Raw genomic sequence first — 26268 nt, forward strand, 5'->3', positions numbered from 1 at the left:
CCTGAAGTTTTTGTTTTGTTTCCTGGTCTTTAAAATTCTGTATTATGTTTGCATGTGACATACTTACAAAGAGAGCAACCTCGTCACCTGCAAAACGTTTAATCTGCAAAACGTTTAATCTGGCATTTCTAAGTGATAAAATTAAAGGGAAGAATAAAAGCTCTGCAATAGCAAAATCTATTTCCAGCTGCTTCTGCATAGAAACAGCATCATACGCAGCACACCAAAATGCTTCCAGTCTCTTACCTGCTGTCTGTAAACCCAGAAAGGGGGTCTGTGTAGGAAGAGGGAAGGTGTACGGATGTTTCTTACTATTAACACCAGGGATAGGTAGTGGGAGGGTTTTTCTAAAGGGTGCCTGTACGCTCTTTTTATGATGGAGAGAAGTAATGCGAGAACATAAAAAATTGTTGCACAGAAAATGCTGGAGCCCAGGGCCTTTTGAATTACACGTAAGCAGCGTGTTTTCAACCTGTTATTTAACCAAGTATTGGGGGCTAGAACATCGTAAAAGGCTGGTATGTGGGGAATGTATCCTGCTGTGGCACTTCATACCCCGAATCGAGGCAGTGAATCTGTGTAATGGCTGTATGCAGAGGAGAGCAAAAGTGGGAAAAAAAATTGGAATAAAGGTGTATTAGCACCAATGTGCTAGTGACCTATTTAGGTGTAACGTAGGTACAGAGAAGGAAAAACCCCTTTGGGGTTGTATGCCTCATTGATGAGTTACAAATGAATGTATGTCGTTGAGCCTGCTCCCCTCCTCTACCCCCAGCTGCGGTCAGCCCAGACTGGGTCCAGTGCCATGGAGAGGACTTTGTATCCGTGAAATGCTGCTGCTCTGTGTCGCCTATTTTCATGACTCAGAGCAGGCTTAAATAATAGGGTAGTAGTTAGGTCTTCTGGTATTTAGTGCTTTACAGCACTATGGTTTTTTGTTCTTGGGAATTGTGTGGCGGTGAGAAGAACACAGCAAGGAGGTTTTGCAGTCTGCAGGGGGTCACCTCGGCTTAACTGCTCTGTGTTGGACATCTCTCAGGAGGCCATGAAAATCTGTTCCATGTCTGACTGGTTGAAAGAACAACGGAGCCCTGCGCACACATGCAATAGATGGCCGCCCCTCCACAGGCAGCCTTGCAGTTAATGGAAACGATAGGATACGATACAAAATTCGTGACTGCAGAGTCTCTGAATCAGGGGAGTCCCAGTCTGCACCACTGGTGACCACATCACAAGCTACCTCAAGTGACAGGGGCTGGCAGTTGGGGTGCCCATGGCTCCTGTTGCTGCCATTGGTGGTGTCCAGCCAAAGCTGAACCCCTGTCAGTATCTTCTGAAATTCAACCTTTATTGGAATAGCCGAGTCCTTTGCGTATTGCAGACAGGGTTATAGCAAGTGTTTGTATTTACTTGTGCTCCAGGTGTTAAAGAAGCCAAATTTGATTCATGCATCCTTTACAAACAGTTCACAGGGCTAGGACACTGCCTGAAGGTGATAGTAGTAGTCTTGTTATAGTTGTTGGAGGAGCTACCGAGCAAATTTGGTTTAGGCAAGAGATTTTGTTTTAATTTGCTGATAAACCTCCAAGCTATGTTGTTTCCTCTCATACTCCAGAATTAGGAACCATTTACTCGAAGCTTCTCTTCCAAGCTTTGCCACTTCATTTTGCCCTTTTGTTTTAGGCAAACCTCTTGGCATGTCCATGCCTCGTTTTTTGTCAATTTAAAAATGAGAATACTTTTTTCTTAAGTATCTTCTAGGCAGGACTTGTTCATTGTTGCCTCTGAAGTAGAAACTGGTCTGCATATTGGAACAGCTCTCCAACAGCTAAATAAGCATTTCTGTTGAAAGAGTTCTCCCTAACTTAGAGTGAAAGGGAAACTTGAATGAAACACTCCGTTATGCCATCTTGTGGTGTCCCCTGTCTTGTTCACTAAATGAATTTGAAAGGTGCCTCTTCTCTCTTTAAACACAGAAGATTTATTGCCAGCAGTTCTGATATCTGACCCTACTTTTCTGTAAAAACCCATTTCAACTAAAAACTGTTCCCCATATCATTCTTTGCCATCCAGAAAATATGGAGATTGGTGGCCCATAACAGATGAGGCTTGAGGATTTTAATGCAGCACAGCAGCAGTAAGGACCAGTGAAAACCTGCGCTCCGCACGGTGTGCTGGTGGCAGGGCAGATGGCAGGCAGGCAGGCTCTCCGTCCGTGGTTCCAGCAAGGGGAACTTGTTGAGAAAGCTGTGGTTGACTTCAGGAATGATCGTAGAGAAACACGCAGCAGAGCAGTCCTTCGTGGGGATGGCCGAGGTCATTAGTTGTGCTGCAGAGCTTGCCCCCGTCTTGAGCAGGAGAGAATTGTACTGATGCAAATAACAGCTTCCCTTACTGCTGAGGGTCTGCTCTGGGGTGTGTTTTGCGTAGGTCTTTGGTTGGTCACGTAGGCACCGGCGACTTAGGCAAGCCTGGGAATGTGTTCAACTTGGCTAAGGTCAGCTCATGGAGGGAGAAATTCTGGTTTTTGGTGTGAATGCCAAGAACTGAATTGCACTAACCCTTTCCCCAAGGATCTTCCCCAGCTACAAAAGACTGCTTTAGTGTTGGTGGATAAATAAGTAGGCATTTGGAAAAGGAATGAATGAGGTTTGTCATTGTTTTTATCATAGGTGACACTAAAAGTAGCAGAGACCAAATGATCAGAGTCAAATTCAACCTCAGACAACTGAGAGGGCTGTGGGTGAAGGTGGTGGGGCTCTGAGCCCTTAGATTGGGGCTGAACTGGGCTGCTTTGCTGGTGTTGCTGCTCTGCAGAGAAACCCACCATATGCCAAGTGACACCACCATTTCAGAAGCAGCATACACGTTCGTGTTGTGCCAGAGCTAATTAGGCTTCCAGAAGGACCTCCAGGATGTCAGCTAGCTGCTTTGTGTAGGGAGGCTCAGTGCTTTTAACAGAGACTACCTTGCTTGAAACCAGCTCTATCTCTAACATGGTGCTGAAAGGCGCCTTTTATCTAATCGAACTCCAGTTGCTTCAAGATGGAGCATTTACAACATCAGGCATGCAACCCGGGAAATGAATGGTCGATCCTATAGGGACTGCGAGAGACCGGATGCTCTAACGTGTATTGATTCATCCATACGTTAACAAAACAAAAACTGTATTAGTGCTGCTGCTTTACCTCATGTTATTATGTGTACATTAGATATTGAATTGGTAGTAGTAATGGAAAACTTATGATAGAAACCATAAAGCAACTAATAAGTGTGGAAACTTAAAAAATAATGATGATATTTGGGATAATAATGGTAATGAATAATAATAAAAATGGGGATGTTGCTACTAAGAGGTATATAAACAAAAGCAACTGTCTTCTGGACTTCAAGGAATTCTCAAAATGAGGGATATCTAAATAAGAAAATGCATCACAGTTTCTTTCCTCAAGTAAATTATAATGGAAGAGACAGAAGCAGTTTTGAGGCTGACAAAATGGCAGTTGCTGGGGGAGAAAGAAACTACGGTGGAAGAAAAGGATCAGAGAGTGTATTTTAAGATGTAAAACTGCAACAGTTGATCAAAAAAATACTAAGTTTTTGTTTGTTTGTTTTTTAATATCTATGTCAATCAGTTTCCAGCAAGAGAAAAACATTTGGCTAATCCATCTTTTTTTTGAGATTTCAGTAGAGGGAAATTTTAAAACATCTGTGCTAGTGAGTGGAACGAGCTTCATGCGACTTCCTGGGGCCCATGAAGTGCTGAGGTGGTTTCATTTTGTTTTATATTTAATCACGAAGCTGTGTACACTCACTGTGTTTTCCAGAACTCTTTATTCCTGGGCATTTTAAAAAGGGTAGTAGTGATTTTTTAAAAAAATATTTCATTTGCTTGTGAATTTGAAACTGCTTTGAGTTGCTGTGATCTGTCTGGCAAAATAGATGCAATTAGCACAGAGCTGTGTTGCTCTAATGATCTTCCCAAGACTGACTGCCAGGTAGGGTGGCTGGGTTAACCCAGTGCAGCCCTGTTAATTTAACTTACAGTGCTAAAATGGGTAATAAGGCTGGGATTTGATAATAAATCAAGAAATGCATCTGTATGTTTATGTTTCATTGATATACTTGCTGAGGATCTGTGTTCAAATTAATTTTATTTACTGAAACAAATTATTCTGGTAAATAGAAGATGACCTTGTAGGCCATGAGTCTCCGGAGAAATAATTTGCAGGGTATGTTTTTGGTGAACGTTTCCAAATTAATTTCCAAATTTTGACTTTTTATGTACATTGTGAGCAGTGTAGGGAGTATTAAGGAATTTGGAGTGATAAAAACATTAAGAAATCTTCAACTTGGGTATCTGTGTGTGAGTACGAGTCATTTAACATTCAAATGATAATCCTATTTTGTGCTTGAAAAAAGGCAGAGTAGGAAGACAGACCAAAGCTACTGTAGACTAAATGTAATTCTCTTTTATTGTCCCTTCCATGGAGCAGCAGCCAAGTTATGTACCCTGTATATAATTCGCCTGGATGTGCTTGCTGCCTTCACATCCGTCACTTGTAAGCCAAAGGGTTTGCAAGTGTGTTAAAGCATGAATCCACTCCTGAGTCTCTTTACCCTGCATGTGTTTATCTTTTGATGGGATCTTTTAACTTTATTGATGATTGAATACTACTTGTGGCCAAACAAAATGGTTATGGAGGAATGGGGCTGTGTCTCCTTCAGCTGAACAAGTGATCATTTTCTTATCAGAAGATAAGGTAGGTTATACACTGTGCCCAGCTGACATTCCTGACGGGTTGTGAAGGGAGGGAGCACTTTGTTTAGAGTTGTCCCTGGTCTGCTCCTCCGAGTCTCTGGTTTTCAAAGTGATTTTCATCATGACACTCCTCCTGTACTCAAGGTTCCCTGGGTACAAAATAAGTATAACAGTGGCAGAATCTTTTCCGTAAAATGTTTGAGAACTGCTAGAGAGTAACTGGTGGCTACTTTTGCTTTTTGGTTTCTTTGTATGAAGAAATTAAAAACTCCAGGAGATCTAGAATTTGCCTATTCATAAAACGCAGCACTCCTGGATACTTCTGAAAGCCCTAGACAATTGTGCAATTAAGCACATACTCGTTATTCATGTCAGAGGAATGCAGAGAGACCTAGGATTTCCTTCACAAAAAATAGCTCTGTGCTTAAAAGGGGCCTTGGAACTGTCAGTGTGAAAACACCTCCGGATGCCACTGCCTTTGGCGCCAGCATGGTATTTCACAAGGGAAGGAATAGAGTGATACGTTGGTTTAAGTAGTCTATAATATATGTTCTGTTGCCCTTGCAAGTACTAACAACCGTGCAGAATCCTATTGACATGGGAGAGCCAGTGTCTTAATAGCCATTATTTATTTATGCACTGAAGCCTTATTGAGGAGAAAGAGGTCACTGAAAACTGTTCATGTTTTGCAGCTTATCCAACAAGTCTCAAGTTGATTTGGAGTAGAGGCTACTGTGTTGCTAAATGTGAAGAAAAACGGTGATGTTAAAATGCAGATGTCTTTAATTTTGCAATAATAGTTGACCTTGGCTTCAATTGACTTTATGTAAAAATCAAATTCTTACTTGTTTGTGACAGTCTCAACTGTGAGAACTGTAGAAACCTCAGTGTTACTGGATTAGAGGGCTCGGGCTTTTTTGTACCATTGTATTTGCTCAGGAGTCATTTCTTTACCGGCTGAATGGGGACTATCATCTTACAGTAGTCCTCTCCTTTGTATGTAACTACATCTTCTTAAGGTAAGTGGGTACTTCAGCTTTGTTGGTTTTAGCAAGATCATTTTGGGAGCATTGCTACATCTACCATGAGAATATACACTGACGTGCTCTGTTGGAACATCCTTTTCCAACATATTTGTGTTACAGCCTTCTGGTTACCTGGTTTGCATTTAACTTTGTTATTTGGACGGCTCGTGTACTGTAATCACATTAAAGGGACCTTGTCAATGCTCATGAAGTAGCTTGAACCCATATATGCAGGCAAATGTTTTATAACAGGATTGTGACATGATTTTCCCGTAACCAGCTGTCCCACTGTGGTGGCATACACACGAACACTGATCCCTCTAATGTTGTAGGTCACTACCTAGAAGGTATATACAGAAAGCAGCTCTTCAAAAGCTGTCCTTTCCCCTGACTATCTCACTTCTGCACCTGAGACGTGGCGAGCAGAAGCAGATCAGGAGAAGCTGTTGCAGCTCCTCTGCCTACTGGTCTGAAGGCATTTTGCTGGTGATGGTGGTGCAGGGAGGGTGCCTGATCACCTACCCCTCTTCAGAGCTGGGCAGCTTGTTTGTGGGTGTGATGATGGGCAAGAGGGGCAGTCTTACTGATAGGGAAACTTTTCTTGTGAGCACACAGGGGTGTGACTGAGGGTGTGATTCTCCCCAGGGGCTCCCAGGAGAGTGAGGTGCACCTACTGTGGGCGGCTGCCCTGAGGAGCTGGGTGGGGAAGGGGAAAGAATCAAGGTTTTATCACTGTGAGAGAGAGATGCTGTCTGGCTGGGGAAACTGCGGTTGTGGTAAAACCCCTCTGACTCGCCCATCCCCTTTCTCTGCATGCTGTACTGCAGAAGGCGTACTTGCGATAGGCACAGCTGGGAGGAGAGCAGGAGAGACTGTTTCTCCCCCATGCGTGAGCGCAAGGGGACGAGGCAGGTCTGTCTGACGGCCTGGGTATGCCAGCCAGCATAACAGGCCTTCAGTGAAGGGGTGAGCCTTACCGGAGGCAGTGGTTACTATTCCACAAAGGTTTGGGTCTATCTACATCAGTGATAACCAGAGCACTAGGTCTAATCACATCAACCCTGAAACAGTCTGCTAAAATCCAACACTAGCATATAGCAACATTCATGCTCTTAGGTTTTAGCAAGATGTGTTTCAGCTGAGATGCTGAAGCTGAAATTCAATCTCTGAAGCATCTGAATGGCATTTGGAGCTGGGTGCTGGGTTGCCTTCTCAGGCTGGTTCTTGCTCTCCAAGCAAGGAACATGTTTTGTGTCAACCTGCTCACCTGGAGATGGATGCTTACCAAGCAGAACTGGGTTCAGGAGGTCCCAGCTGTGTGAAGAGCTCCACATGTCCTGCGGGATTTGGATCCGGATGTTTGAATTAAGTTCGTTTCAGTTTTTTGTCTGGAAAAAGATGGAGCCAACAGTAGCTAATTCTGTAGGCAGATAAATAAAAAAGCAATACTCTAGTTTTGCAAAATGAGTCATTCCTTTTGCAAAGCGTAAAATCTGTGAGTGGGATGTGCTACTGGAGATTGGAGTGGTATTTTTATAGATCATTATATTTTGATTGGCAATAACTTCCGAAATATTTGTTTTGTTGTGTTTTCTCCCCAGAGTCACTGGTCTCACTAATCAAACCACGTTTTTCCATTGTCCTTGCTGGAGAAGAAATGCAGGTGGTGTCAATGAGACGTCTTTGCATTGTTACTCTATAAATACACTGAGTGTGTCTAAAAACAAATGTTTGCTTATGGTCTCTTGTATTACTAATAATATCATGTTTATTTTGCATATTTTTGTTATATTTGAGTACATCATATGTTCCTGGTAGGACTTCTTAATCTTGCTTCTTTTTAAAATGTCACTAAGATTGCTATTAGATGTTCTTGAGAGATTGATTAAATAAATTTCTTGCAGCTCGATGCTGTACTAACTAGCTTATAGCTGATCAGATTGCAGCAGTCTCTTCACTATGCTCTACTGGATCTGAGCCCAGTTTTCCTTCCTTCGGTGTATGACAGCAAAGGGAATCAACACTCACTACTAGAGGCTTTTTCCCTCTGGTTTCAGGATTTTCCTGGAAAAGAATCTTTAATAACATTCCTGATAAATATTTCTTACAAATTCTGTTCTTCTTTTTACAATAGGTGTTGGCATCATGTCGGGCATTTCTTTTAACATCTCGGATTCCCACCAAGGTAAAGCCACTGTGTTTCTGTAAATACTCTGGTTTTTTAGATACAAATGTAAGTTGCAGGAACTTAGCATATTTTAGTTATACATGTGCATCTGTTTAAAAAAAAATTGAGGAATGGTGTGTCGCATGGTGTTGAGTTAGAATGGTGCTTCCATTAGTGTCTGTCTTAAATGGATTTGTCAATTTATATACACTGTTTCAGAGGATTTTTAATTTCTAGAAATGCAGGTGGATGAAGAATTATGTTGGAAACACCGACCTGAAGAACTGTGAGATGAGCCTGATAACCTTTGTAGTGGAACAGTTTATGTCCAAACAAGCTGATGGCATTATTCCCTTTAGTGTTTGTAGTGTCAAATAGAAATGTATTTGATTTGGAGACAGAAATTCTGTTGAGTTTTATTAAATTCTGCTGTTTTCTGATGATTTCTGGGGTTCATTTTGAAAAGCATCTTGCCAACCTGCCTTGTTAATGCCAGTGAATTATTTTTTCTAATCCTGTGACAATTCGTAGTGATTGTTGTAGCAGAGAGAGATAATTTCCACATGAACGAAAATGACTGATGTGGAAGAAATCTCTTGTCCAGCTTGGAATCAGTGAATGGGAATTTGGCATATGTTCTATTTTGTTGTGTTTTACACATACATATGTGTGTCTGTGTGGGTGTGTAAGTGTGTGTGTGTGTTTATGCTTTATAGAACGGGATCAATAAATGGAACAACCGATACCAGGTTTTCAGTTATGGTCACTCGTAAATATGACTGTGCCTTACCTATAATTTGAAGATGCTGACTGACAGGTAGGATGACTAGTTTGAATTTCTGCTGAAATTTATTTCCCTCAGTTGGTCACCCTGTCCCTGTGGCACAGATATCTTTGGTTGGTTGTCTGTTGGCTTTTGGATCACTGCAGTTTGCAGCCTGTTTTAAGACAGGGTTTGGTGACTGGTTGCATGGAAACATCGAGACAATTGATGAACACCTCAGACATCAGTGCAGTGGCAGTATGATGGACAGGTGGTGATGGTGATCTTGTTAGATAATAGCAAAGCCATTGTAATTCATTAAAAAGCTCTTGAAGGCTAGGGCTCGGTGTACTAAGGAATAGCTGTACTTCTAGTTTAGCATTACAGATTATTTTCAAAACTCCTTTCATTAAATGGATTTACTTAATTGGAAAACTTGTTTCTGTTTTCATGGAAATCTAGACTACAACAAAATTGTTACTTTAGTGATAAATGGAAGAAACGTGATCAGAAAAAACGGTGTCTGCTCATGGTTTTTGTCAAATTTAAACTTTTATATCTGAACAACTATTAGGATGGTTGCAAATGCATTTCTTTTCTAGCAGGATTAGTGAAAGTCACTGGATTTTCTAAAGTCTGTAATATTTTCAAAAGCTGCTCAGAAGCTTTCTGAGCCCGAGAACTTCCATATAACTGGCATGCAGTAACTGCTAGCAAGACAGCTGAGAACATGCAGCAAAGACACTTTATGCCTCCAGGGACCTCTCACACAATTGAGTATGCTGAGATGGCCAGTTCTGAGTGACTGTTATTACTACATCTGATGCCAAGCTTCACTTTTCCTTAAACAATGCTGTTGAGATGTATCTACTAAACAACGATCAAAGTTAAAAGGAATAAAGGTTGATTAACTGTAATACCAACTCACACAAATATCTTTAGAGCAAGGACATTACAATTGCCACCTCATAACTTTATACTCGGGTCCAATTGTTGTCCCCCAAACGGGGTTCATTTACCCGGTGTGCAGGCCAATAACACACAGAGTCGAGGTATTTTCAAATTAATTTGATTGATGTGCATGAATGGGTGCCTGTCTCAAGACAGCACACCTTTGTCTCAAAAATTCCCACATCTATATACTTAAGTAATACACATTCATTATTATTTCCCTTAATGATTGGTTCTTTCTTCTTCACCTCTCATGTAAATTAGCATGCAGACTTTGTCTTCTTCCTTCGTTGTCGTCTTTTGAGTAGGTGGTATCATTTGAGTAGGTGGTCAGTGAGTTGGTGGTCACGATCTCCCCCTGTAGGAATTACCTTTTACCTACTTCAAGTTTTGTTGATCAGACCACAATCCATTACCTCTTCTGACATAAACATAAAGCCCCATTGTCTAATAGAATCATAGAATCGTTTAGGTTGGAAAAGACCTTTAAGATCATCAAGTCCAACCATCAACCCACCACCACCAATGCCCACTAAACCATGTCCTGAAATGCCACGTCTACACGGTTTTTGAACAGCTCCAGGGATGGTGACTCCACCACTTCCCTGGGCAGCCTGTTCCAATGCCTGACAACCCTTTTAGTAAAGAAATTTTTCATAATATCCAATCTAAACCTCACCTGCCGCAACTTGAGGCCATTTCCTCTCATCCTATCTCCAGCCACCTGACAGAAGAGACCAGCACCCACCTCACTACAACCCCCTTCAGGTAGTTGTAGAGAGCGATAAGGTCTCCCCTCAGCCTCCTTTTCTCCAGGCTAAACAACCCCAGTGCCCTCAGCCGCTCCTCGTAAGACTTGTGCCCCAGGCCCCTCACCAGCTTGGTTGCCCTTCTCTGGACACGCTCCAGCACCTCCATGTCTGTCTTGGAGTGAGGGGCCCAAAACTGAACACAGGACTCGAGGTGCGGCCTCACCAGTGCCGAGTACAGGGGGACGATCACTTCCCCGCTCCCACTGGCCACACTATTTCTTTTACAAGCCAGGATGCCGTTGGCCTTCTTGGCCACCCGGGCACACTGCTGGCTCATATTCATCCGGCTGTGGACCAGCACCCCCAGGTCCTTTTCTGCCGGGCAGCTTTCCAGCCCCTCTTCCCCAAGGCTGTCGCGCTGCATGGGGTTGTTGTGACCCAAGTGCAGGACCTGGTGGCACTGAACCTTGTTGAACCTCATACAGTTGGCCTCGGCCCATCGATCCAGCCTGTCCAGATCCCTCTGTAGAGCCTTCCTACCCTCGAGCAGATCGACCCTCCCTCCCAACTTGGTGTCATCTGCAAACTTACTGAGGGTGCACTCGATCCCCTCGTTAGTTAGCTCCTAAACCCTAAATCATGTCTAGTTATTGTTTCCCTATTTTAAATATTAACTGATAGGGGCTGTGTACAGGAGTTTAGCAGTTCCCTGGTTATTACAATCATATTATACATATTAATTGATAACACAGTCAGTTCATTTCCACTAATCTAGATGGATTGATAGGACAGAAGTGCCATACTTAAAACCTACTAATTCTTGCTACAGTCTATATAAAATGTAATTGCAACGTTAGTAAATGTTGGATGTGTCATCAAGCCCACAGATAAGTGTATGAAGTATTTGTGGGAGTGTAATTCAGGTCTGTGAACATATTTCTAGTGCCAGCTTTCATTAAGTTTTGATTGAAAAAAAATGGAAACTGTGAAATTAGCTGTCTTGGTAACTGAAGGGTCCCCGAATGAGAGGCAGTCATAGCCTTTTAAGAGGATTTTTAAAAAATATAATTTTAGGTAATAAATGAGATTATGCTTTTTAAAACCTTGTAAAAATTATTTCATAGTTTGAGGTAGATGATGTTTAGAATGTGTTCTATATTTTTGCTGCAAAGCAAGGACTGTAAATCCATGTTTTTAATTAGAAAAATGAACAAAAGATGTTGCCATACTTCCTGGTATTTGTTAATTCTAGTCAAGAGGATTTTTGCAGATTGAATTCTTGAGTCTCAATCTGTGTAAACTTTTTTCTCAGGAGTAGAAAAGTGTTTTTGATCCTGTGTACACATATATATGTTTGCACATACCCAGTACATTAGCAAAAGCAGAACCTTCAATCTGGTAGGTAAACAATTTGCTAAATAGGACGGATTTCAATCATAGAAACTTTTCCCTAAAATTTCATTGTGATTTGGGTAAACAAATGTTAGATAGTCTCATATGTTTGTTTAATTTGACTAGCACTGGAGAAAGAGCCTTTAACTTCTAGTGTGTAGTCTAGCTTACTCCAGTAGCCAACAAGAGCTGCTATGGAATTTTTTTTCCTTTTTTTTTTTTTTTCCTCTTTTTTTTTTTTTTGTGGCCTGAATGAACTGTATGGGGCCATGTCCTGTCATCACAGAAGATTGCCAGCTTTATCTTAGAAATAAGGTACTGAAGAGGACTGACGAGAAGTGAATGTCTTACCCTTGCAAAAATGCAAGGTGTCGGTGTGAGCACTGGGAAGACGCTTGCGCTGTTTCTGCCTCTCCTGCCTTGGTTCCCTGCGTACCCTCGCTTTGTAAGCAGCCGTAACAGCACCCCTGTCTGAAACTGCCTGTTTGCTGTGGATGCTGCCCCTGCAGCAGAATAAGTGAAATACATCACGTGAAGACTTCTCAAAAACTTGAGAGTTAAGTTTGGTCACAAAGTTAGGCCTTCGGTGGAAGGTGAACTTTGCACAGAAATGGCTGAGGGGTGCATATATCTTCTGATGCTGTCAAATCATGAGGGCAACTGAAGGGAAAAGGATTGCCAATAATACGGAAATGGAATAATATGGTGTTTGCCAGTTAGCCTGGGAGCACCCTGACTGTGAACCTAGGATAAGATAAAGTACAGGAAACTGTGCGATTCAGACAGACTGCTCAGTTACAATGGTTTTAATGATAAATAAAAGGAAATGACCATGCTAATGTCTAGCCCTGTAGTTATGATTCAGTCCAAGAGGTTTGTTTCTTTCTGCTTATCTCAGCTGTCAAGATGTTTGTCTACGTAGTTGTGAATTTAGATCTTAGCACATTCCCTGTAGCCCTAGATTTGTCCTTGGAGAAGAGGACTTTCCTGCCTTCTTCTAAGCTTCCATTTGGGTTCAGGATGTTCACCCTTCTGCCCTGCCTACCCTGACTGTTGTCCAGATAACCCACTCAGGCAAAGCTAATGCATTATTTCCTCTCATACTTTTAGACATGCTAAAGCAATCTTGAGCATTTATATATCCATATCTGTATGTATGTATCTATCTATCTATCTACCTATGGTATTTTTATTTACATACGTATACTAAAAAAATTGTGTGTGCATGTCCCTTCAGCTTCTGTGCAGTAAAATTTTTCACATCTATGATCAGTTTAACTAATGAAGGAGTAATATGTGATGTTGTAAGTATTGTAATTAATGATTATTCAGTCGCAAGGGTACACATCAGTAGGGTGTTGTATAAGCGATGCTTTTTACTATAAAATTTTGTCATAAATTTTATTATAAGCTTATGTCCTTATAGTTTCCAATAAAAGCTCCAATGTGGTATTCCTATAACGTCTAATAACCATCTGAATCTGTAACAAGCAAAGGTAACTGCTCTTTTAGTGTAAAATGCAATCAGATAAGATATTAACAAATACTTAGTGTCAGTTACAGAAATTGATGCAAAATAACAGTAGCCTGGTTCAAGGTTTTCTTAACCTCATTGAAAAGTATAAGTGCTCTTTAGAATAAGATGATGTTTGCATTAACGTGGCATTTTCTTTTTTAACTACAGCTAGAACTAACTTTCAGCTACTTGGAAATCCAAGGAGTAACTTCCAGTAAACCGGGTCAGGTGAGTGTATTCTAGATAAAAGATACTTGTTTACTCATTGCTAAATCTGTTCCAGTCAAGGAGGTAATGCTCCAACATGCAGGTGTCCCCATCCGGTGAGTACGCTGTATGTTTGCACTCCTACATTCATGATGCTTTAAAGTCTTAACAATAATGATAAGAATTTAGAGAGTCAATTTTAGGAATGTGTTGTGCAGGTGGGATGATGATAAATACATTCTCTTCCCCCCCCCCCCAGTTCAATATGGTACAAGATTTATTTGTCTCTTAAGTGAATGTTTTTCTCAGAGATGATAAAACAATGGTGGCTGGTATATAACCATCACCATGCAAGCTTGAATGGCTTCTGTGGTGTGTACCTTTATGGTGAAGCCAAAAGCTACTGCTTACGTTGCAGGCAGAAATGGTTTGCTTCCAACTATTTTTGATACCATTACTATATACAACACAAAATATATTTGACAGCAAGTTACGTGTCCAAAAAAGTGAATGTCAAAGAGAAGGTGCTGAAAAGAAGAATGCCTTTAATACGTTTTTCGTTCATAAGATGAACATGTTGACAAGATTTGACAGTTCAATTGTATCAAAGTCTTCAATGTGTTTTATGTGTGTTTGGCTTTTAAAGAGCTTTTTAAAAATAGGAGCATCTGACACTTTATTTGAACTCTGAAAAGCTCTCATTGTGTTTAATATGTCATCTTTTTAACCTGGCTTTTGACGCTTTCCTTGAAGGAGGAGAAAAAAAAAAAGTCCAGATGTTTATCTCTTTAATGGGAAGACATTTAGTAAATACTGTGTATGTTTTTGTGGCTTTATTTATTTAAGGTACTAAAATGCCATCGTAGCTAATGCTAATTATTCCTGGGGGCATAGACAATCACTGCCGTAGCAGGGTTTACAAGGGATTTTCAGCAGCCTCACTTAGCATACTGTTTTCCTGAAATATTTTTTAAGGTTTTGCATGTTTACATTCATTTGTGTTTTGAATGTGTGAGGCTTAAAGCTGAAGGCAGGCAGAATCCTAGATTATTGCTTGCAGGGCAAATTGTACTGTTGCAGTTTTCCTACAAACGGCATGTTATATCTGTGATACCTGAAGGATGTAGTCTTCTACTAGGCATCTCACAGAAAGCCATGAAGAGCTTCCCCCTGTAAGATAAGTGAACAAATGGACAGAGTAATGTAGGGTAATGTTGTGCTAATATTGGTGACTGTGAAAAACAGTAGTAACTTGCCCACTCATTCATCTTCAGGGAGTGAGAGCAACAGGTTCAGAAAGGAGTTGAGTTGGTGGGAAAGGGTGTGAAGATTTTTGGTGTGCTTTTGGGATAATACCACCTCTTCAAGGGTTATCCTGGTGATGACCCTAGGCATGGACTGGGAACCAAAAGAGCTCTGGTAACCAGTTTCAATAAAAAACCCCAATCTTCTGTAGCATAGTGCACAGTGTCCCCTCTCGTACTGTCTATCTACACTTCTTATTTATTCCTAATGTTAGCTTCTTACTGTGTCTGCACGGCTCCTCATCTAAAAGAGTTTATGACTTGGGCTGTGCTGAATATTCACATTGGAGAATACAGAAACATTACATTGCTTCCTGTGATGCAGCTGAAAGCAGCAACAGACCTGATGTCTCAGTCATACAGTAATCTGATTTGGTTATGAACACTCAATATATAACAGAGATGGGTTGCAAAAGGCTTTATGTTTCCCCCTCATTGAAGCACGTATCCCCTAGACAGCAGGACAGTAATGTTAGCTGAGTTACTGCTTCATCTGAGCCAAGACAATATATTACCGTAACATTTTCTTAAACGGCATAGATCAAAGCATTAGAGCTTTTCCAGGGGATCACAGCCATTAAAAACTTTTACTTTTTGCTGTAGGAAGCAGGCCCTGCTCGTTCAATAGTTTCCTGTCAGGCTGCGCTTGTTTCTCCTGGTGTTCTGGGATGTGTTTCAAAAGAGGACAATGCTGTGAAAAGTTCTTGGGTTTCAGAGTGTCAGCTGAGGTCAAGATCCTTTGAAACTTTTATTCCCGTGGGAAGCAGGGCACTGTTAGGAAAAGCAAAGTTTGAGTACAGGGGTCTTGTACATTCAAGAACAACTTTCAGAAACTTTACCTGGAGCGTTGTCGTGTCATGTCTTAAAGAATAACAGATTCCTACCAGCATGCAAAGCATTCAGCTGGCGTTCAAAATGCTCTCCTTTTTAAATGGACATGGATTATATGATACCCAGTTCCTGCTGTCATTCCCTCTTATTTGCAGTTGATTATGGAAACTGAGAAATGCAGCATCTCCATGAAGATGGCATCCTCGGAGGATGTGAACGAGGTGCTGGCGCACATTGGGACCTGCCTCAGGAAGATATTCCCTGGCCTCTCACCAGTGTAAGTGTTTTTTAGGGCACCTCTATTTTAGGTTTAGGGCAACAGATTGTGTGGAAAGGGTGACAAGCCACCGCTTTTTGTCCGTGGGTCTCCCCACCCTGACCTCAGAAGTGCACCGAGGGTATGAGAAAACCTTGAGGCAAGCAGTAAGCTTTTATGCAGGTATATGACAGAACCAGGAGGCAGTGCAGAGCATCGGTAGGCTATCCATGCTCTGTAGGGTCAAAAGAGCCTTTGTTTTGAAGGGGTGATGCAGGTATTTGGAGTCTTAAGTTTTCGTTTTAACTTATTGCCTCTTCAACCTCAGGTATAGCTTAGGTTCTGGCTTGTTGTTGTAATTTACTCGTTTCCCCCAAACCAGCTGTGATACTCAGTGGGGTTTTTTTTCTAGAAGTAAAATCTGAGTTGGGAGAGAAGGGAAAAGTTCTGTTTGCTTTCAGTGTTTGTGAAATGATGCACATGATTGGGAGCCTTGCTCTTCAAAACTGAGCCCTGGGCAGTCTTGTTATATACTTTCCATGGTGTAACTGGCTCCTTGGATCATACATATCCTTCTCTACCTTTTTTTGCTCTGCTGCTTTTTTTTGTTTTGTTCTTGCCTTTGGTCGTTTTTTTTTTCTTGTATCTGTGCCTCTGAATTTTATCATCTTGCAGCAATTCTCAGTAGTTTTTCTTAATTTAATTTTATTTCTTCTCTCTGTCCTTGCCTCATCTTCATCACTCTCTGCCAGATCATGCAGTTCTTCTATTACTTTCTTCAGCTCCTGGTTTTCAGCAATATTAGAGAAAGTGGACTGTGCAAAAGAATTTTCTGGGATACATTGATCTTTCTAAGTGAGCTTTTGTAACAGACATTAGATGTAAACGGTCAGGCTAAATTTACATGTTTTATTTTGGGTGCATGTCTTTATTATTCACCTTTCCTGTAGGTGGAGTAGGAAATCAAGTTCATAAACTCTGGCTGACAGTTTCTTTTTTTACTTCCCGTTTCTCTGGCAGTGTTATTAACTGCCTTAATGGAGATCAAGCTCTTCCTTCAAAAAGCACACATACAAGTGAATATTTGTGAACAGGTTTGCCATAAAACCTCAGTAACGATGTGAGAAATGTAGGCAAAAAGAGTAAAGAGGGCTGCAGGCTGTGTGTGTTTGAGTGTCTGTGAAGGCCTTGAGACCTATACATGTTTTCTCTGGGCTTTCTTGAGAACATTGCTGGAGCATTTGGTGTAGCTGTATGGAGAACTTGGTTCCTGGAAAAGAAATCAAATTTCTTACTCTCCTCTCAGATGGCATTACTTTCCAAAATGAAGGCACTGGAGTTATGCCGATCATGTAAGACCAGAACAAGCAAAAAGGGGGAAAGAGGTTTCTCCCATTAATATCTCTTATTAATTCTTCCCCTCTGTTTTATGGAATTCTGGAGTTTATGAGGCAGTCCTGTCATTCAGAAAAACAGATAGTTTCATTTCTGAAAAGGTAGGAAGGGATTGTGTTTTTGTTTAGGGGAGGAAGAACACAACCAGATTGCAAAGAATGAAGCTGGGTACCCAGAGTGCAGCCTAGAGGCCACAGGCAGCTACTCAGCATGCTCTGTGGCTCTTTGCACCATAGTGCCTTTACTTATAAAAGCACTGTATAAACAGCAGCGGTTTCAGCGTAACCAGTAATGCCATGTCTCCCCTATTTTGGTCATTCTTGTATTAGCTGAGGGCCACAAGTCTGCTTAGCTTGAGTCATCCTGTCACAGAAGTGGACTCAGTTGCTCCAGTAGTCACAGGGTTAATCATTAGAAAGAAAGAAGAGACAAATAAATGTTACTCCTGCTGGGAGGCATCATGAGGTGTATGACTTTTAGGCAGAGAAGTCAGTTGTATTAAAGATGGTAATTCTTCCTATACGCTCATTTAAAATTGTACTTGAAATAAAGAAGATTTATGAATTTAAAAGTACTTTCAAAGTCATGAATGATTTTTTTTTTTTCCCTTCCCCTTTTGCATCTAGGAGGATTCTGAAAAAAGTAACTATGGAGCCTTCAGAAAGACTGGCTAATCTCCAGGCCCTGTGGGACAGTCAGACAGTGGCAGAACTTGGACCTTGTGGTGAGAATAAATTCAAAGGCTCAAATATAAAAAGGCTGGAATTGCAGTGTTAGGAAGTTTAATTCTATTTCTGGCAGAAGCTTGTAAAGGTATAATTAGTTCTAAGGTGTAATTAGTACGGAGCAGACTTCTGATTGGTAGGTGAAGGAACTATTTTAAGCTTTCTTGCAACCTGCCAGGCAAAGATAGGATAGTCTGAGTTTCTTTCAGCAGCACAATGGACAGCCTTCTGAGAGAAAAAGAGAGTGAGTTTTGAAAGACTGGATCTTTAAGTATTAAAGTATCCTTTTAGATGCTTGTTTGTTTGTTTGCTTGTTTTACTATTATGTTAAATACTCTCTTGGGTTGTTTTTAGGAGGCTTTTCGCAGATGTATGCCTGTGTTTGCGATTGGCTTGGATTTCCCTATAGAGAAGAAGTACAGTGGGTAAGTACATGTCGTGTTCTGGAGCTCTTTTCAGCTAACTGTACAAATGATGAAAGAGCAGGTAAATCATAGTACTTGGAAAAAACAACAGTTCTGTAAATATGTATTTGGTTATGTATTTTTAACAGGATGTTGATACGATTTATCTGACACAAGACACCAGAGAGTTGAATTTGCAAGACTTCAGCCACCTTGACCACAGGTAAACAATATGCAGTAATCATGCTAATATTTTGCAAACTTTCCTTGTTCCCCCTTGCAATAGGGTTCGCCTGCCTGTGCTAAAGTGGGATGGTCCCATAGCTGTTACTTGAATGTGTAGACCTCTGAAATGACCATCTCTAGCATTTTTAGTTTTCAGCACAAAGCTGCTGTTTTTGCACGAAAGCCCCACGGAGAGCACATTTCATTGAGGAGTCTTGAGAAGATAAATGTATTTTGCTATTGGAAGCACTCCAGAAAGTTAACAGATAGAAGCTTTTCCTGTGATGGTGGATATAAGAGCTCAAATTCAGCAGAGAAAACATGCAACTACATCTGGTGGGCAAAGTAAAAAAAAAGGAAATTATGCAGTCTGTATTTATGCAGAATCTTTTTTCTCATGGTGTACACACTAAAGGAAATTATTTTTGTCAGCAAGTCAGTAGAAGGTTTAAATTGTTCAACTGAATTCCAGCCAGTAGTTTCTCCACTTACAATAGATGCTATCAAAACTGTGTACTTCCAGAAAGGAACTAATTGAGGGTAATTTTACTATGAGATGCTGAAACTTAGCTAAGTGTTGTATTTGGTTTACTGAATTTAGCTGGCTGAGAAAATTGGATTCTAAGAAAGTTGAATCTGAAGATACTTAAGTAGGAGGAAATGAGAGGAAGTCTTAACTAAAATCCATCATTATACAAGGAAAATGACAACTTTAAGAAACTGTAAATAAGATAGAAAAAGCATTTGTTTCTTTGGGAAAGCCCAGTGGAAGAATTAAGAATCTGTCAGGGGTACAATGTTAAAATATTGTAACAGGAAGGCTGAACTTGGAGGTAGGTAAATAAGAGTATTTTGCCACAGCATTCTTTGCAGCTTTAAGCTATCTGGTATGTCAACTTGCAAAAAAACCCACTGATATACTTACTTAGCTTCTGTGACGGGTTTTCACAGTCTGCACTGAATCCCATGGCAAAGTTGCTAAGCTGTACCTGTGTTGGCTAATTCAGAAAAAACTTGAACAAGACTACAGGGCTGCAACTAGTGCATGACGGATGTAGCCAAAGACTGTTTGGTTGGTTAAACCTTGTTGAGAGAAGGGAAGGAATACTATTCAGCACAAGCAAATGTGGGACAAGAACATAAGAATGCTTTAAACATATTGCAAGTTGGAAGTGCTGTGAAGACCATGGGGTATTCCTGAGAAAGTGACTTACAGATACCCAGCTTCAATAGAAATTAAATGTTTGAACAATTTATTGGGAATGAAAAATATTGCTTATTAGGAAAGAGCAGATAGAAGAAGTGTTTTAAGTATTTAGAGTATCTCAGCTGATTCAAATGAGTTAGCTTTCGGAAAATGGAATAGTGGGTTTGTTGCTTCACAGAAGCTTTTCACTGAAGCATACCATACAAAATTGATGTCACTGAGGAAATGTGTTGTTACTAAAAGTCTTTATTAAATGTCTCATGATTCTGTAAGTCCAAAGCTTCAAAAAAATTTGGAGCCATTTACATGCCATGCAGTCCCTCTTGTGATGAGAGTTTCTATGTGTTGACTGAACTGAGAAAAAGGTTTTGGATTGAAATTTCAAGAAAACTAAATTTTTTAGGAAGACAAAACCTTACTTTATTCATTAAAAATACAAATTAGGATCTGAGATCCCAGTCAATTCAAGAACGTATGTGAGTGTTTTGTGATATACTTAGCACAGTGAGAATGCTATAAATTAATAATATGCCATCATGCTTTGGAGTTTGAGAGACTGTTGTACATCTTGCCCACCTAATTTTTGGGATTGCTGAAACTTCATGTTGTGCAGTAGCTCTGAAGTGAGGTAGGATGGGTACACCAGTTCTCCAGATACAGTGGCTATGCATTGCAAAAATAAACAATTTGTGTTTTTCCTAGTAAAGCGTTTCTGTTAGAGGTCAACATGAGATGGCATGAATTATAGATGAATTTAAGTTCCCAGAGTGTCTGACACTTAGAGTGCATAGCATGGCTTGCCGCATGGGAACATGACTTCTGAGGTTTTGTCTGAAGTTACACTGTGCTGCGAACCGTATAATTGTTTAACAACAACAGCAAAAAAAAGACTCAAAGTGAACAGGGCTTATTTAACTCAGTAGCATAATTTTCATCTGTGTAGCATATATTTTAGCATATTTGGACATTCAAAAAATTGTCAGAAAAGTGTGATTGGTTAATTTTTTTTCTTTGCACTATTTAGATTTCTTGCCATCTTAAATACACTGGGGTACAGAGATGTTGAAAAAATGTGAAGGCGTTAGTGAAGCTTGAATGTTGTTAAAGCTTGGAGAGATTTTCTGCATTCCAGGAGAATAGAATCTGTTTTCATTTTAAGATGGGACAGGTTTACATTTTGTAAATCTTACTTTATTCTGGATGGTAGTTTAGTGAACAAACTAATAAATTTAAGCAACTCAATATAACTCAGTGAGGGAAAGTTATGAGAAGGCCCAGCTTTTGGAAATGGTGGTTAGCATTCTTTCATAGAGTATTGCAAAAGAATTCAGATCGTTGTTAGTACCACATCGAGAATTTAATAGAATAAAGGGAATAAAGCAGTATATAATTTTGAAAACTCAGTAACAAGTGCTATGAGGTTAGGCGAGCTCAAAGCGAGAGGAGTAGAAGTAAATTTCTAAAGGTCCCTCATTGGTCAGAAGCACCTTCAACAATTTGAACAAAATGAAAAAAGGACTGAACTACATAGTTTCTCCTTAAAATCAGGTGGTAGAATCTGATAAAGTGAAGTTTCTAGACAGTAAGGCTACTGCAGAACACGCAGAGGTTCCACTGTCTTCAGGCGCGTGGGGAGGAAGCGGTGGGGTGGCGTGTGGGGGGGTTAGCAGCTGGTCTTACTGAAGAGTGCCAGTATCTGTGCTTGTCTAGGGTTTGAACAAACAGGCCTTGAGTACTGCGGAAGACTAAACTATTTAAAGATGAGAATTTGCAAATCAGATGGGTCGATTTGTTTTAAAATATTCCTGTCCTGCTGCAGCAATGTTTCTTTAACTTCTTGAAATGGTTTTCCCACTAACTCTGAGCACCACGTGTCCTTCGGCCATTTCCCTCCGCGGCCTGGGGAGGAGAGGGGAGAAGGGGACGGCCTCAGGCAAGTTCTGCCCACAGCCAGTCTCCTGCCCAGAAGGTACTGAGCTCTTGCCAGCCCTCCAAGCCAGCTTACCAGCTCCCTGGTAGTGTAAACACTTGCAGTCAGTGATCCCCGATTGTTGTCTCTCTGTTCCTTTGGAGGAACGGGTGCTGCTGGCTGAAATACATCTGCTGGTGGTGCCTTCTGCCTCTTTTTTGGGGGTGGTGGTCCACAGCGTGAACAGCTCTGCTCCACCAGTGCGATGGTGGTACCGTCAGCCTGTCCAGCGTTTGCCCTGCAGCAAACCACCAGCTGTGGCTGGCTGGTTACCACTGGGTGAATAAACCAAAATTACACCTGAAAAATAACTCTTATGTTCATTCTACTTCCAAGGCAAAGGCACTGGCAAGAGGCACATCAAAGCTGCTAATTCATTACCTTCTTACCGATTGCTCCAGGGGAAGGCAAAGGAGGAACAAAACTCGATGTGGACATTCCTTACTCCATAGCAAGGTTCCCACCTGCCCAGCCTAAGGGCAAAATACCTCTGGGTTGGTTTCCCCCCCCACCCCCTAACATTTCACTAGTCAGTTACTGCTTTATATGGAGATAAAGTATGTGTGTGTAGGACCAAAACCAACGTGGTGGATGGAAATAAATCTATACACTTCATGAAGCTGGTAAGGCTCTACTGTGCCAGTGGAAATGACTTCACACAAGACTTGATGTGTGCTGTGAACAAGATGGAAAACAAGCTTAATCCTTGAAGGGCACCACACACTAGTTCCTCTGCAGGAGTGTGAAAATGGTCTATTTGCATGAGCTTCACAGTTGGTGGGCTACAGTCTTTTGCTGCAAAATGCCACACCTTCATACTGTTACCTTAGTGATGGGCTTGTACTTCCAAATCTAGCAACTGCAGTTCCCAATATAGCCTGCTGAAGGCTTGTCCATATGATGTTGCCTTGTCTCCTGGCTTTCCTACGTGTTTTAACAACCACCCTGAAGTGTCTGAATGTTCGTAGAGGAAAAGCGAAGGGGAGGAAGAAGGAAAAGAAGATGGGAGAAGAGTGCTGCATGTTTAGTGCAGATCTGTGCCTACCTGCATATGTCCTGAATGAGAAGCTGGGAGGGTGGGACTAGCTTATAAAAGCCAGTACTTTTAAATTTCTCCCTGCAAAAACAGAGGCTTGGATGGCATTGTTTTGCTGGTCTGATAAGTTCATGTATATTACAGCTCTTTGTTTCATTATAAAGACAAGGGTTTTCCAAGTAGCTCTTAAGTCCCAGTGTAGGCGTATATATGTATTTAATATGTTGCATCAAAATGATCCAAGTGCTGCACTGCTAAATGATGTGCTGGTGCTTGATGAATGATTCTGCTGGGGGGTAGTGTACGTACATGACATTTATCAACATCTGTTACTGGAGAAACTTAACAGAGGGAGAGCAGATCACATTAAGAGGCTTGGAATGAAGAAAACGGGAATAATTTAGAATTTCATTTGTGAAATCCCTTTTACAGTTAAGGAGGGTTTGTGCTAAAAGTCGCATTATCCTTTTGCAGGTCTCCTGCTTCCTGGGGGAATTTAACTATAGAGATGAGACAAGGAGGTGTTCTCTAGAAGCATTCAGTCATGGAATTATATTAAATAATCAGACTGCCAAAAAGCTTTTTAGCGTCATGCTAAATTATAATTAGAGGTGATTAAGAAGCTTAAATATGTCACAGGCTGAAGAAAAAGTAATGCTAAAAGTAGGAATGACAGCCCAGACAAATTCCTGATTTAAAAATTCATGCTAGAATGGATGTCAGTTGGCCAGTCAAAAATTTGTATTAAAATATGAGAAAGACACACAGCTACTGGTGGTGCTCGTCTTTTAGAATGCAGAGCTTTCTGTAAGGGGGATCATAGGCAATTAGCATTGCAAAAGCATGGGGAATTAAATATGGCAGAACATCTAAGGGATTGTTTCAAATGACCAAAGAAAACAATTATATGAAATGTGTGTAAAAGTGTTTTTCTTTTTCTAGAGACTTAATACCTATAGTTGCTGCTCTGGAGTATAATCAGTGGTTTACAAAGCTGTCCTCCAAGGATCTGAAATTAGTAAGTAATAAATTGAAACAGTATACCTGCTCCTACCAGGCTGTGCTGTGTTTTAGAGGATGCTATTATATTTTTCAAGGTGAACTTTTTCAGGCAAGTACAACTGGGCAATGTATTGAAAATTTTTTTTCCTTTAATCATATCAGGAAAATCATATCAGGATAGTTAATTCATGCCATAGGAACAATACTGAAAGTCAGGCCTTGTGAAAATTTCAGGTGAATAAAGTTTGAAAACTTTGTTGGGCAATAACAGTAGCACATAAAACTATTTCATTAGGTGTTGCTAGCTCCCCCAAACAGTATTGGGTGACTAAATAGGAAAGTAACTTTAAAGCAGCCAGAGATCTCAGTTGCTTTTTGGAGGTGGAAAGAAATTACCAGGATTCTGATTTTTTTCTCACGTATAAGGCAGGTTTTCCTAATAATTTTCATTGCAATTTGCTGATTTTTTTTTTTTCTCCCACTTGTCTCAAGCTAACCCTGTGTAATAATAAGTATGTAGCGATGTGTGACATTGATATTCTTCCATATCAGTTTTCTTTCTGAACAGCAAAAAGGGGGCAAATCTAAACAAGTTGGACTACTGAAGAAAGGGCCAAGAAAATCAGTAATTAGGTGACATTTTAAATATATCAAAATATACTACTTCTTCTAAACTTGGAAGTTTATAGTCAGAGGTAGAGTTAGTGGTTTGATAAATTGCTTTCACGCTTGCATCAAGAAGGTTTTGTCCTTAAAAGTAAAGGTTGAGTCTCATCTTGTTTAAATTGATGCAGTTTTATTGATCTGAAAATGCTCTCATTGCATTCCTAAGCTATCATTTTCCATGAAAATTCTGTAGAAACTAGCTTGTGTCACTCTTGTCAGAAGAGTAGGCAAAAAACTTTTCTTTCTTGCTGGGACATCTTACTTGAACTTATGCATGGAATGAACTGGGGGTATTTTTAATCCTGTTGTAGTTTGCTGTTAAAATCAGTGTTGTTAAAAGGTACAATGCAATTAATCAGTTTCTGCTTCAGTGAAATGAGATAGTTTGCTTAGTTAGAAGACTGGCCAGTGTAGTTTGCTTAGAACAAGAACTGGCCATATTATCTTATCTGAGATATTTTTGCGTGTAAGTTTTTTTTCGTTCATAGCAACTTTTCTGTGGAAAACAAATAAACTTTGTCAATCTTGAAAATGCATCAATTCCTTAAAAAAAAAAAAAAACCCAAACAAGATCTTTCACACATTCCATTTTCAGTCAAAATGGAAGATGTAAATTGTTGGACAGTAAATCCATGCCATAGGAACGCTGCTGAGGGTCAGTATGAGGTCAGACATATCCGGAGGCCATTGAATGCATTGAGCTTCATGAGTCCAGCTCTGACATTGTGCTTGATAGACAGTATCCGTAGTGTTTTTATAGTACATGCATGAAACTTTCCATTTGCAGTCATGCTGCTGTAGAAGCATTGTGATAATATTCTGAATTATTAAAAAATGGAGGGCAAAGATAGAATTGGGAAGATGGCTGAATTGACAGTCTTCAGAAAAAATGGTCACCTTTACTGTGTAAAGGATTAATAAGATTTTATGTGTGTGGTAGAGCAAGTCTTTTTCTTATTAGGAAATTCAATTAGTTTAAAAGTAAAACAAATGAACAAACAAACAAAAAACCTAGAAAATGTCAGACTGTCATTAGAGACACAGATATCCCAGGTATGAAAGTCACGTTGCTTTTAAAGGCAGATAACAAAATAGTTTCAGCACTTCATGATCACAACTGAAATTCAGCTTTGGACATCACATGAACGTTGGTTAGTGTGTGCTGTGGAAATAAAAGGCAAATCCAGAAACGAAATAAAAGATTATAATAAAGGTGATGAGGTACAGAGTTTACTGTACGGCTTTTGAATCATTAAGGTTTTATCTCTCTATTTGAATGAGCACAGCAAACAAACTCTTTTGTTATGTTTCGTTCATGGCACTTGCAAATGTCGTGCAGATTCTAGAATGCAACAACAGTGAGATCATGAGATGGGATTTACTTCTATGTAGGTTGGAAGAATTCATACTGAAGTACACTGGCCCTTAAGCACTAGTCCTTAGCAGTCTTTGGAGGACCTGTAGCTAGAGTGCTTTTGCTCTTGAGGTGGTTTTTTTGGTGGGGTTTTTTGTTTGTTTGTTTTGGGTTTTGTTTTCTTTGTATGCCTTATAGCATCTTTCTTTGTGTTTAATTGTCAGTCCTGGTCAGGCTTTATTCCCTTTGGCGCTAGTTGCCACTTTCTTCTGAAGAATTAGTGTGCATATGAACAAGAGTTCTTTAAAAATAAGTGAGCGTTTTTTCTGAATCATGGGGTTTGGGTTTTTTACTATCGT

At 40.4% G+C, this 26268-nt stretch overlaps 1 protein-coding gene across 11 annotated transcripts in view; it reads left to right on the forward strand.

The window, feature by feature from the left end:
- Positions 1-26268, forward strand: part of CARMIL1 (capping protein regulator and myosin 1 linker 1) — a 196272-nt gene that overhangs the window by 71000 nt on the left and 99004 nt on the right. For all 11 annotated transcript variants that reach the window (XR_003923014.2, XM_030011770.2, XM_030011761.2 and 8 more), the window contains 7 exons: positions 7922-7972; positions 13497-13556; positions 15826-15947; positions 17948-18045; positions 18401-18471; positions 18600-18673; positions 23830-23905. Coding sequence is in view for 10 of the 11 variants with exons in the window: in XM_030011770.2 (XP_029867630.1) it covers positions 7922-7972; positions 13497-13556; positions 15826-15947; positions 17948-18045; positions 18401-18471; positions 18600-18673; positions 23830-23905 (552 nt within the window). In the remaining variant the exon portion in view is untranslated. The remainder of the gene's footprint in view (positions 1-7921; positions 7973-13496; positions 13557-15825; positions 15948-17947; positions 18046-18400; positions 18472-18599; positions 18674-23829; positions 23906-26268) is intronic.

This window comes from Aquila chrysaetos, chromosome 4 (assembly GCF_900496995.4).
Source record: "Aquila chrysaetos chrysaetos chromosome 4, bAquChr1.4, whole genome shotgun sequence".
NCBI classification, from domain to species: domain Eukaryota; kingdom Metazoa; phylum Chordata; class Aves; order Accipitriformes; family Accipitridae; genus Aquila; species Aquila chrysaetos.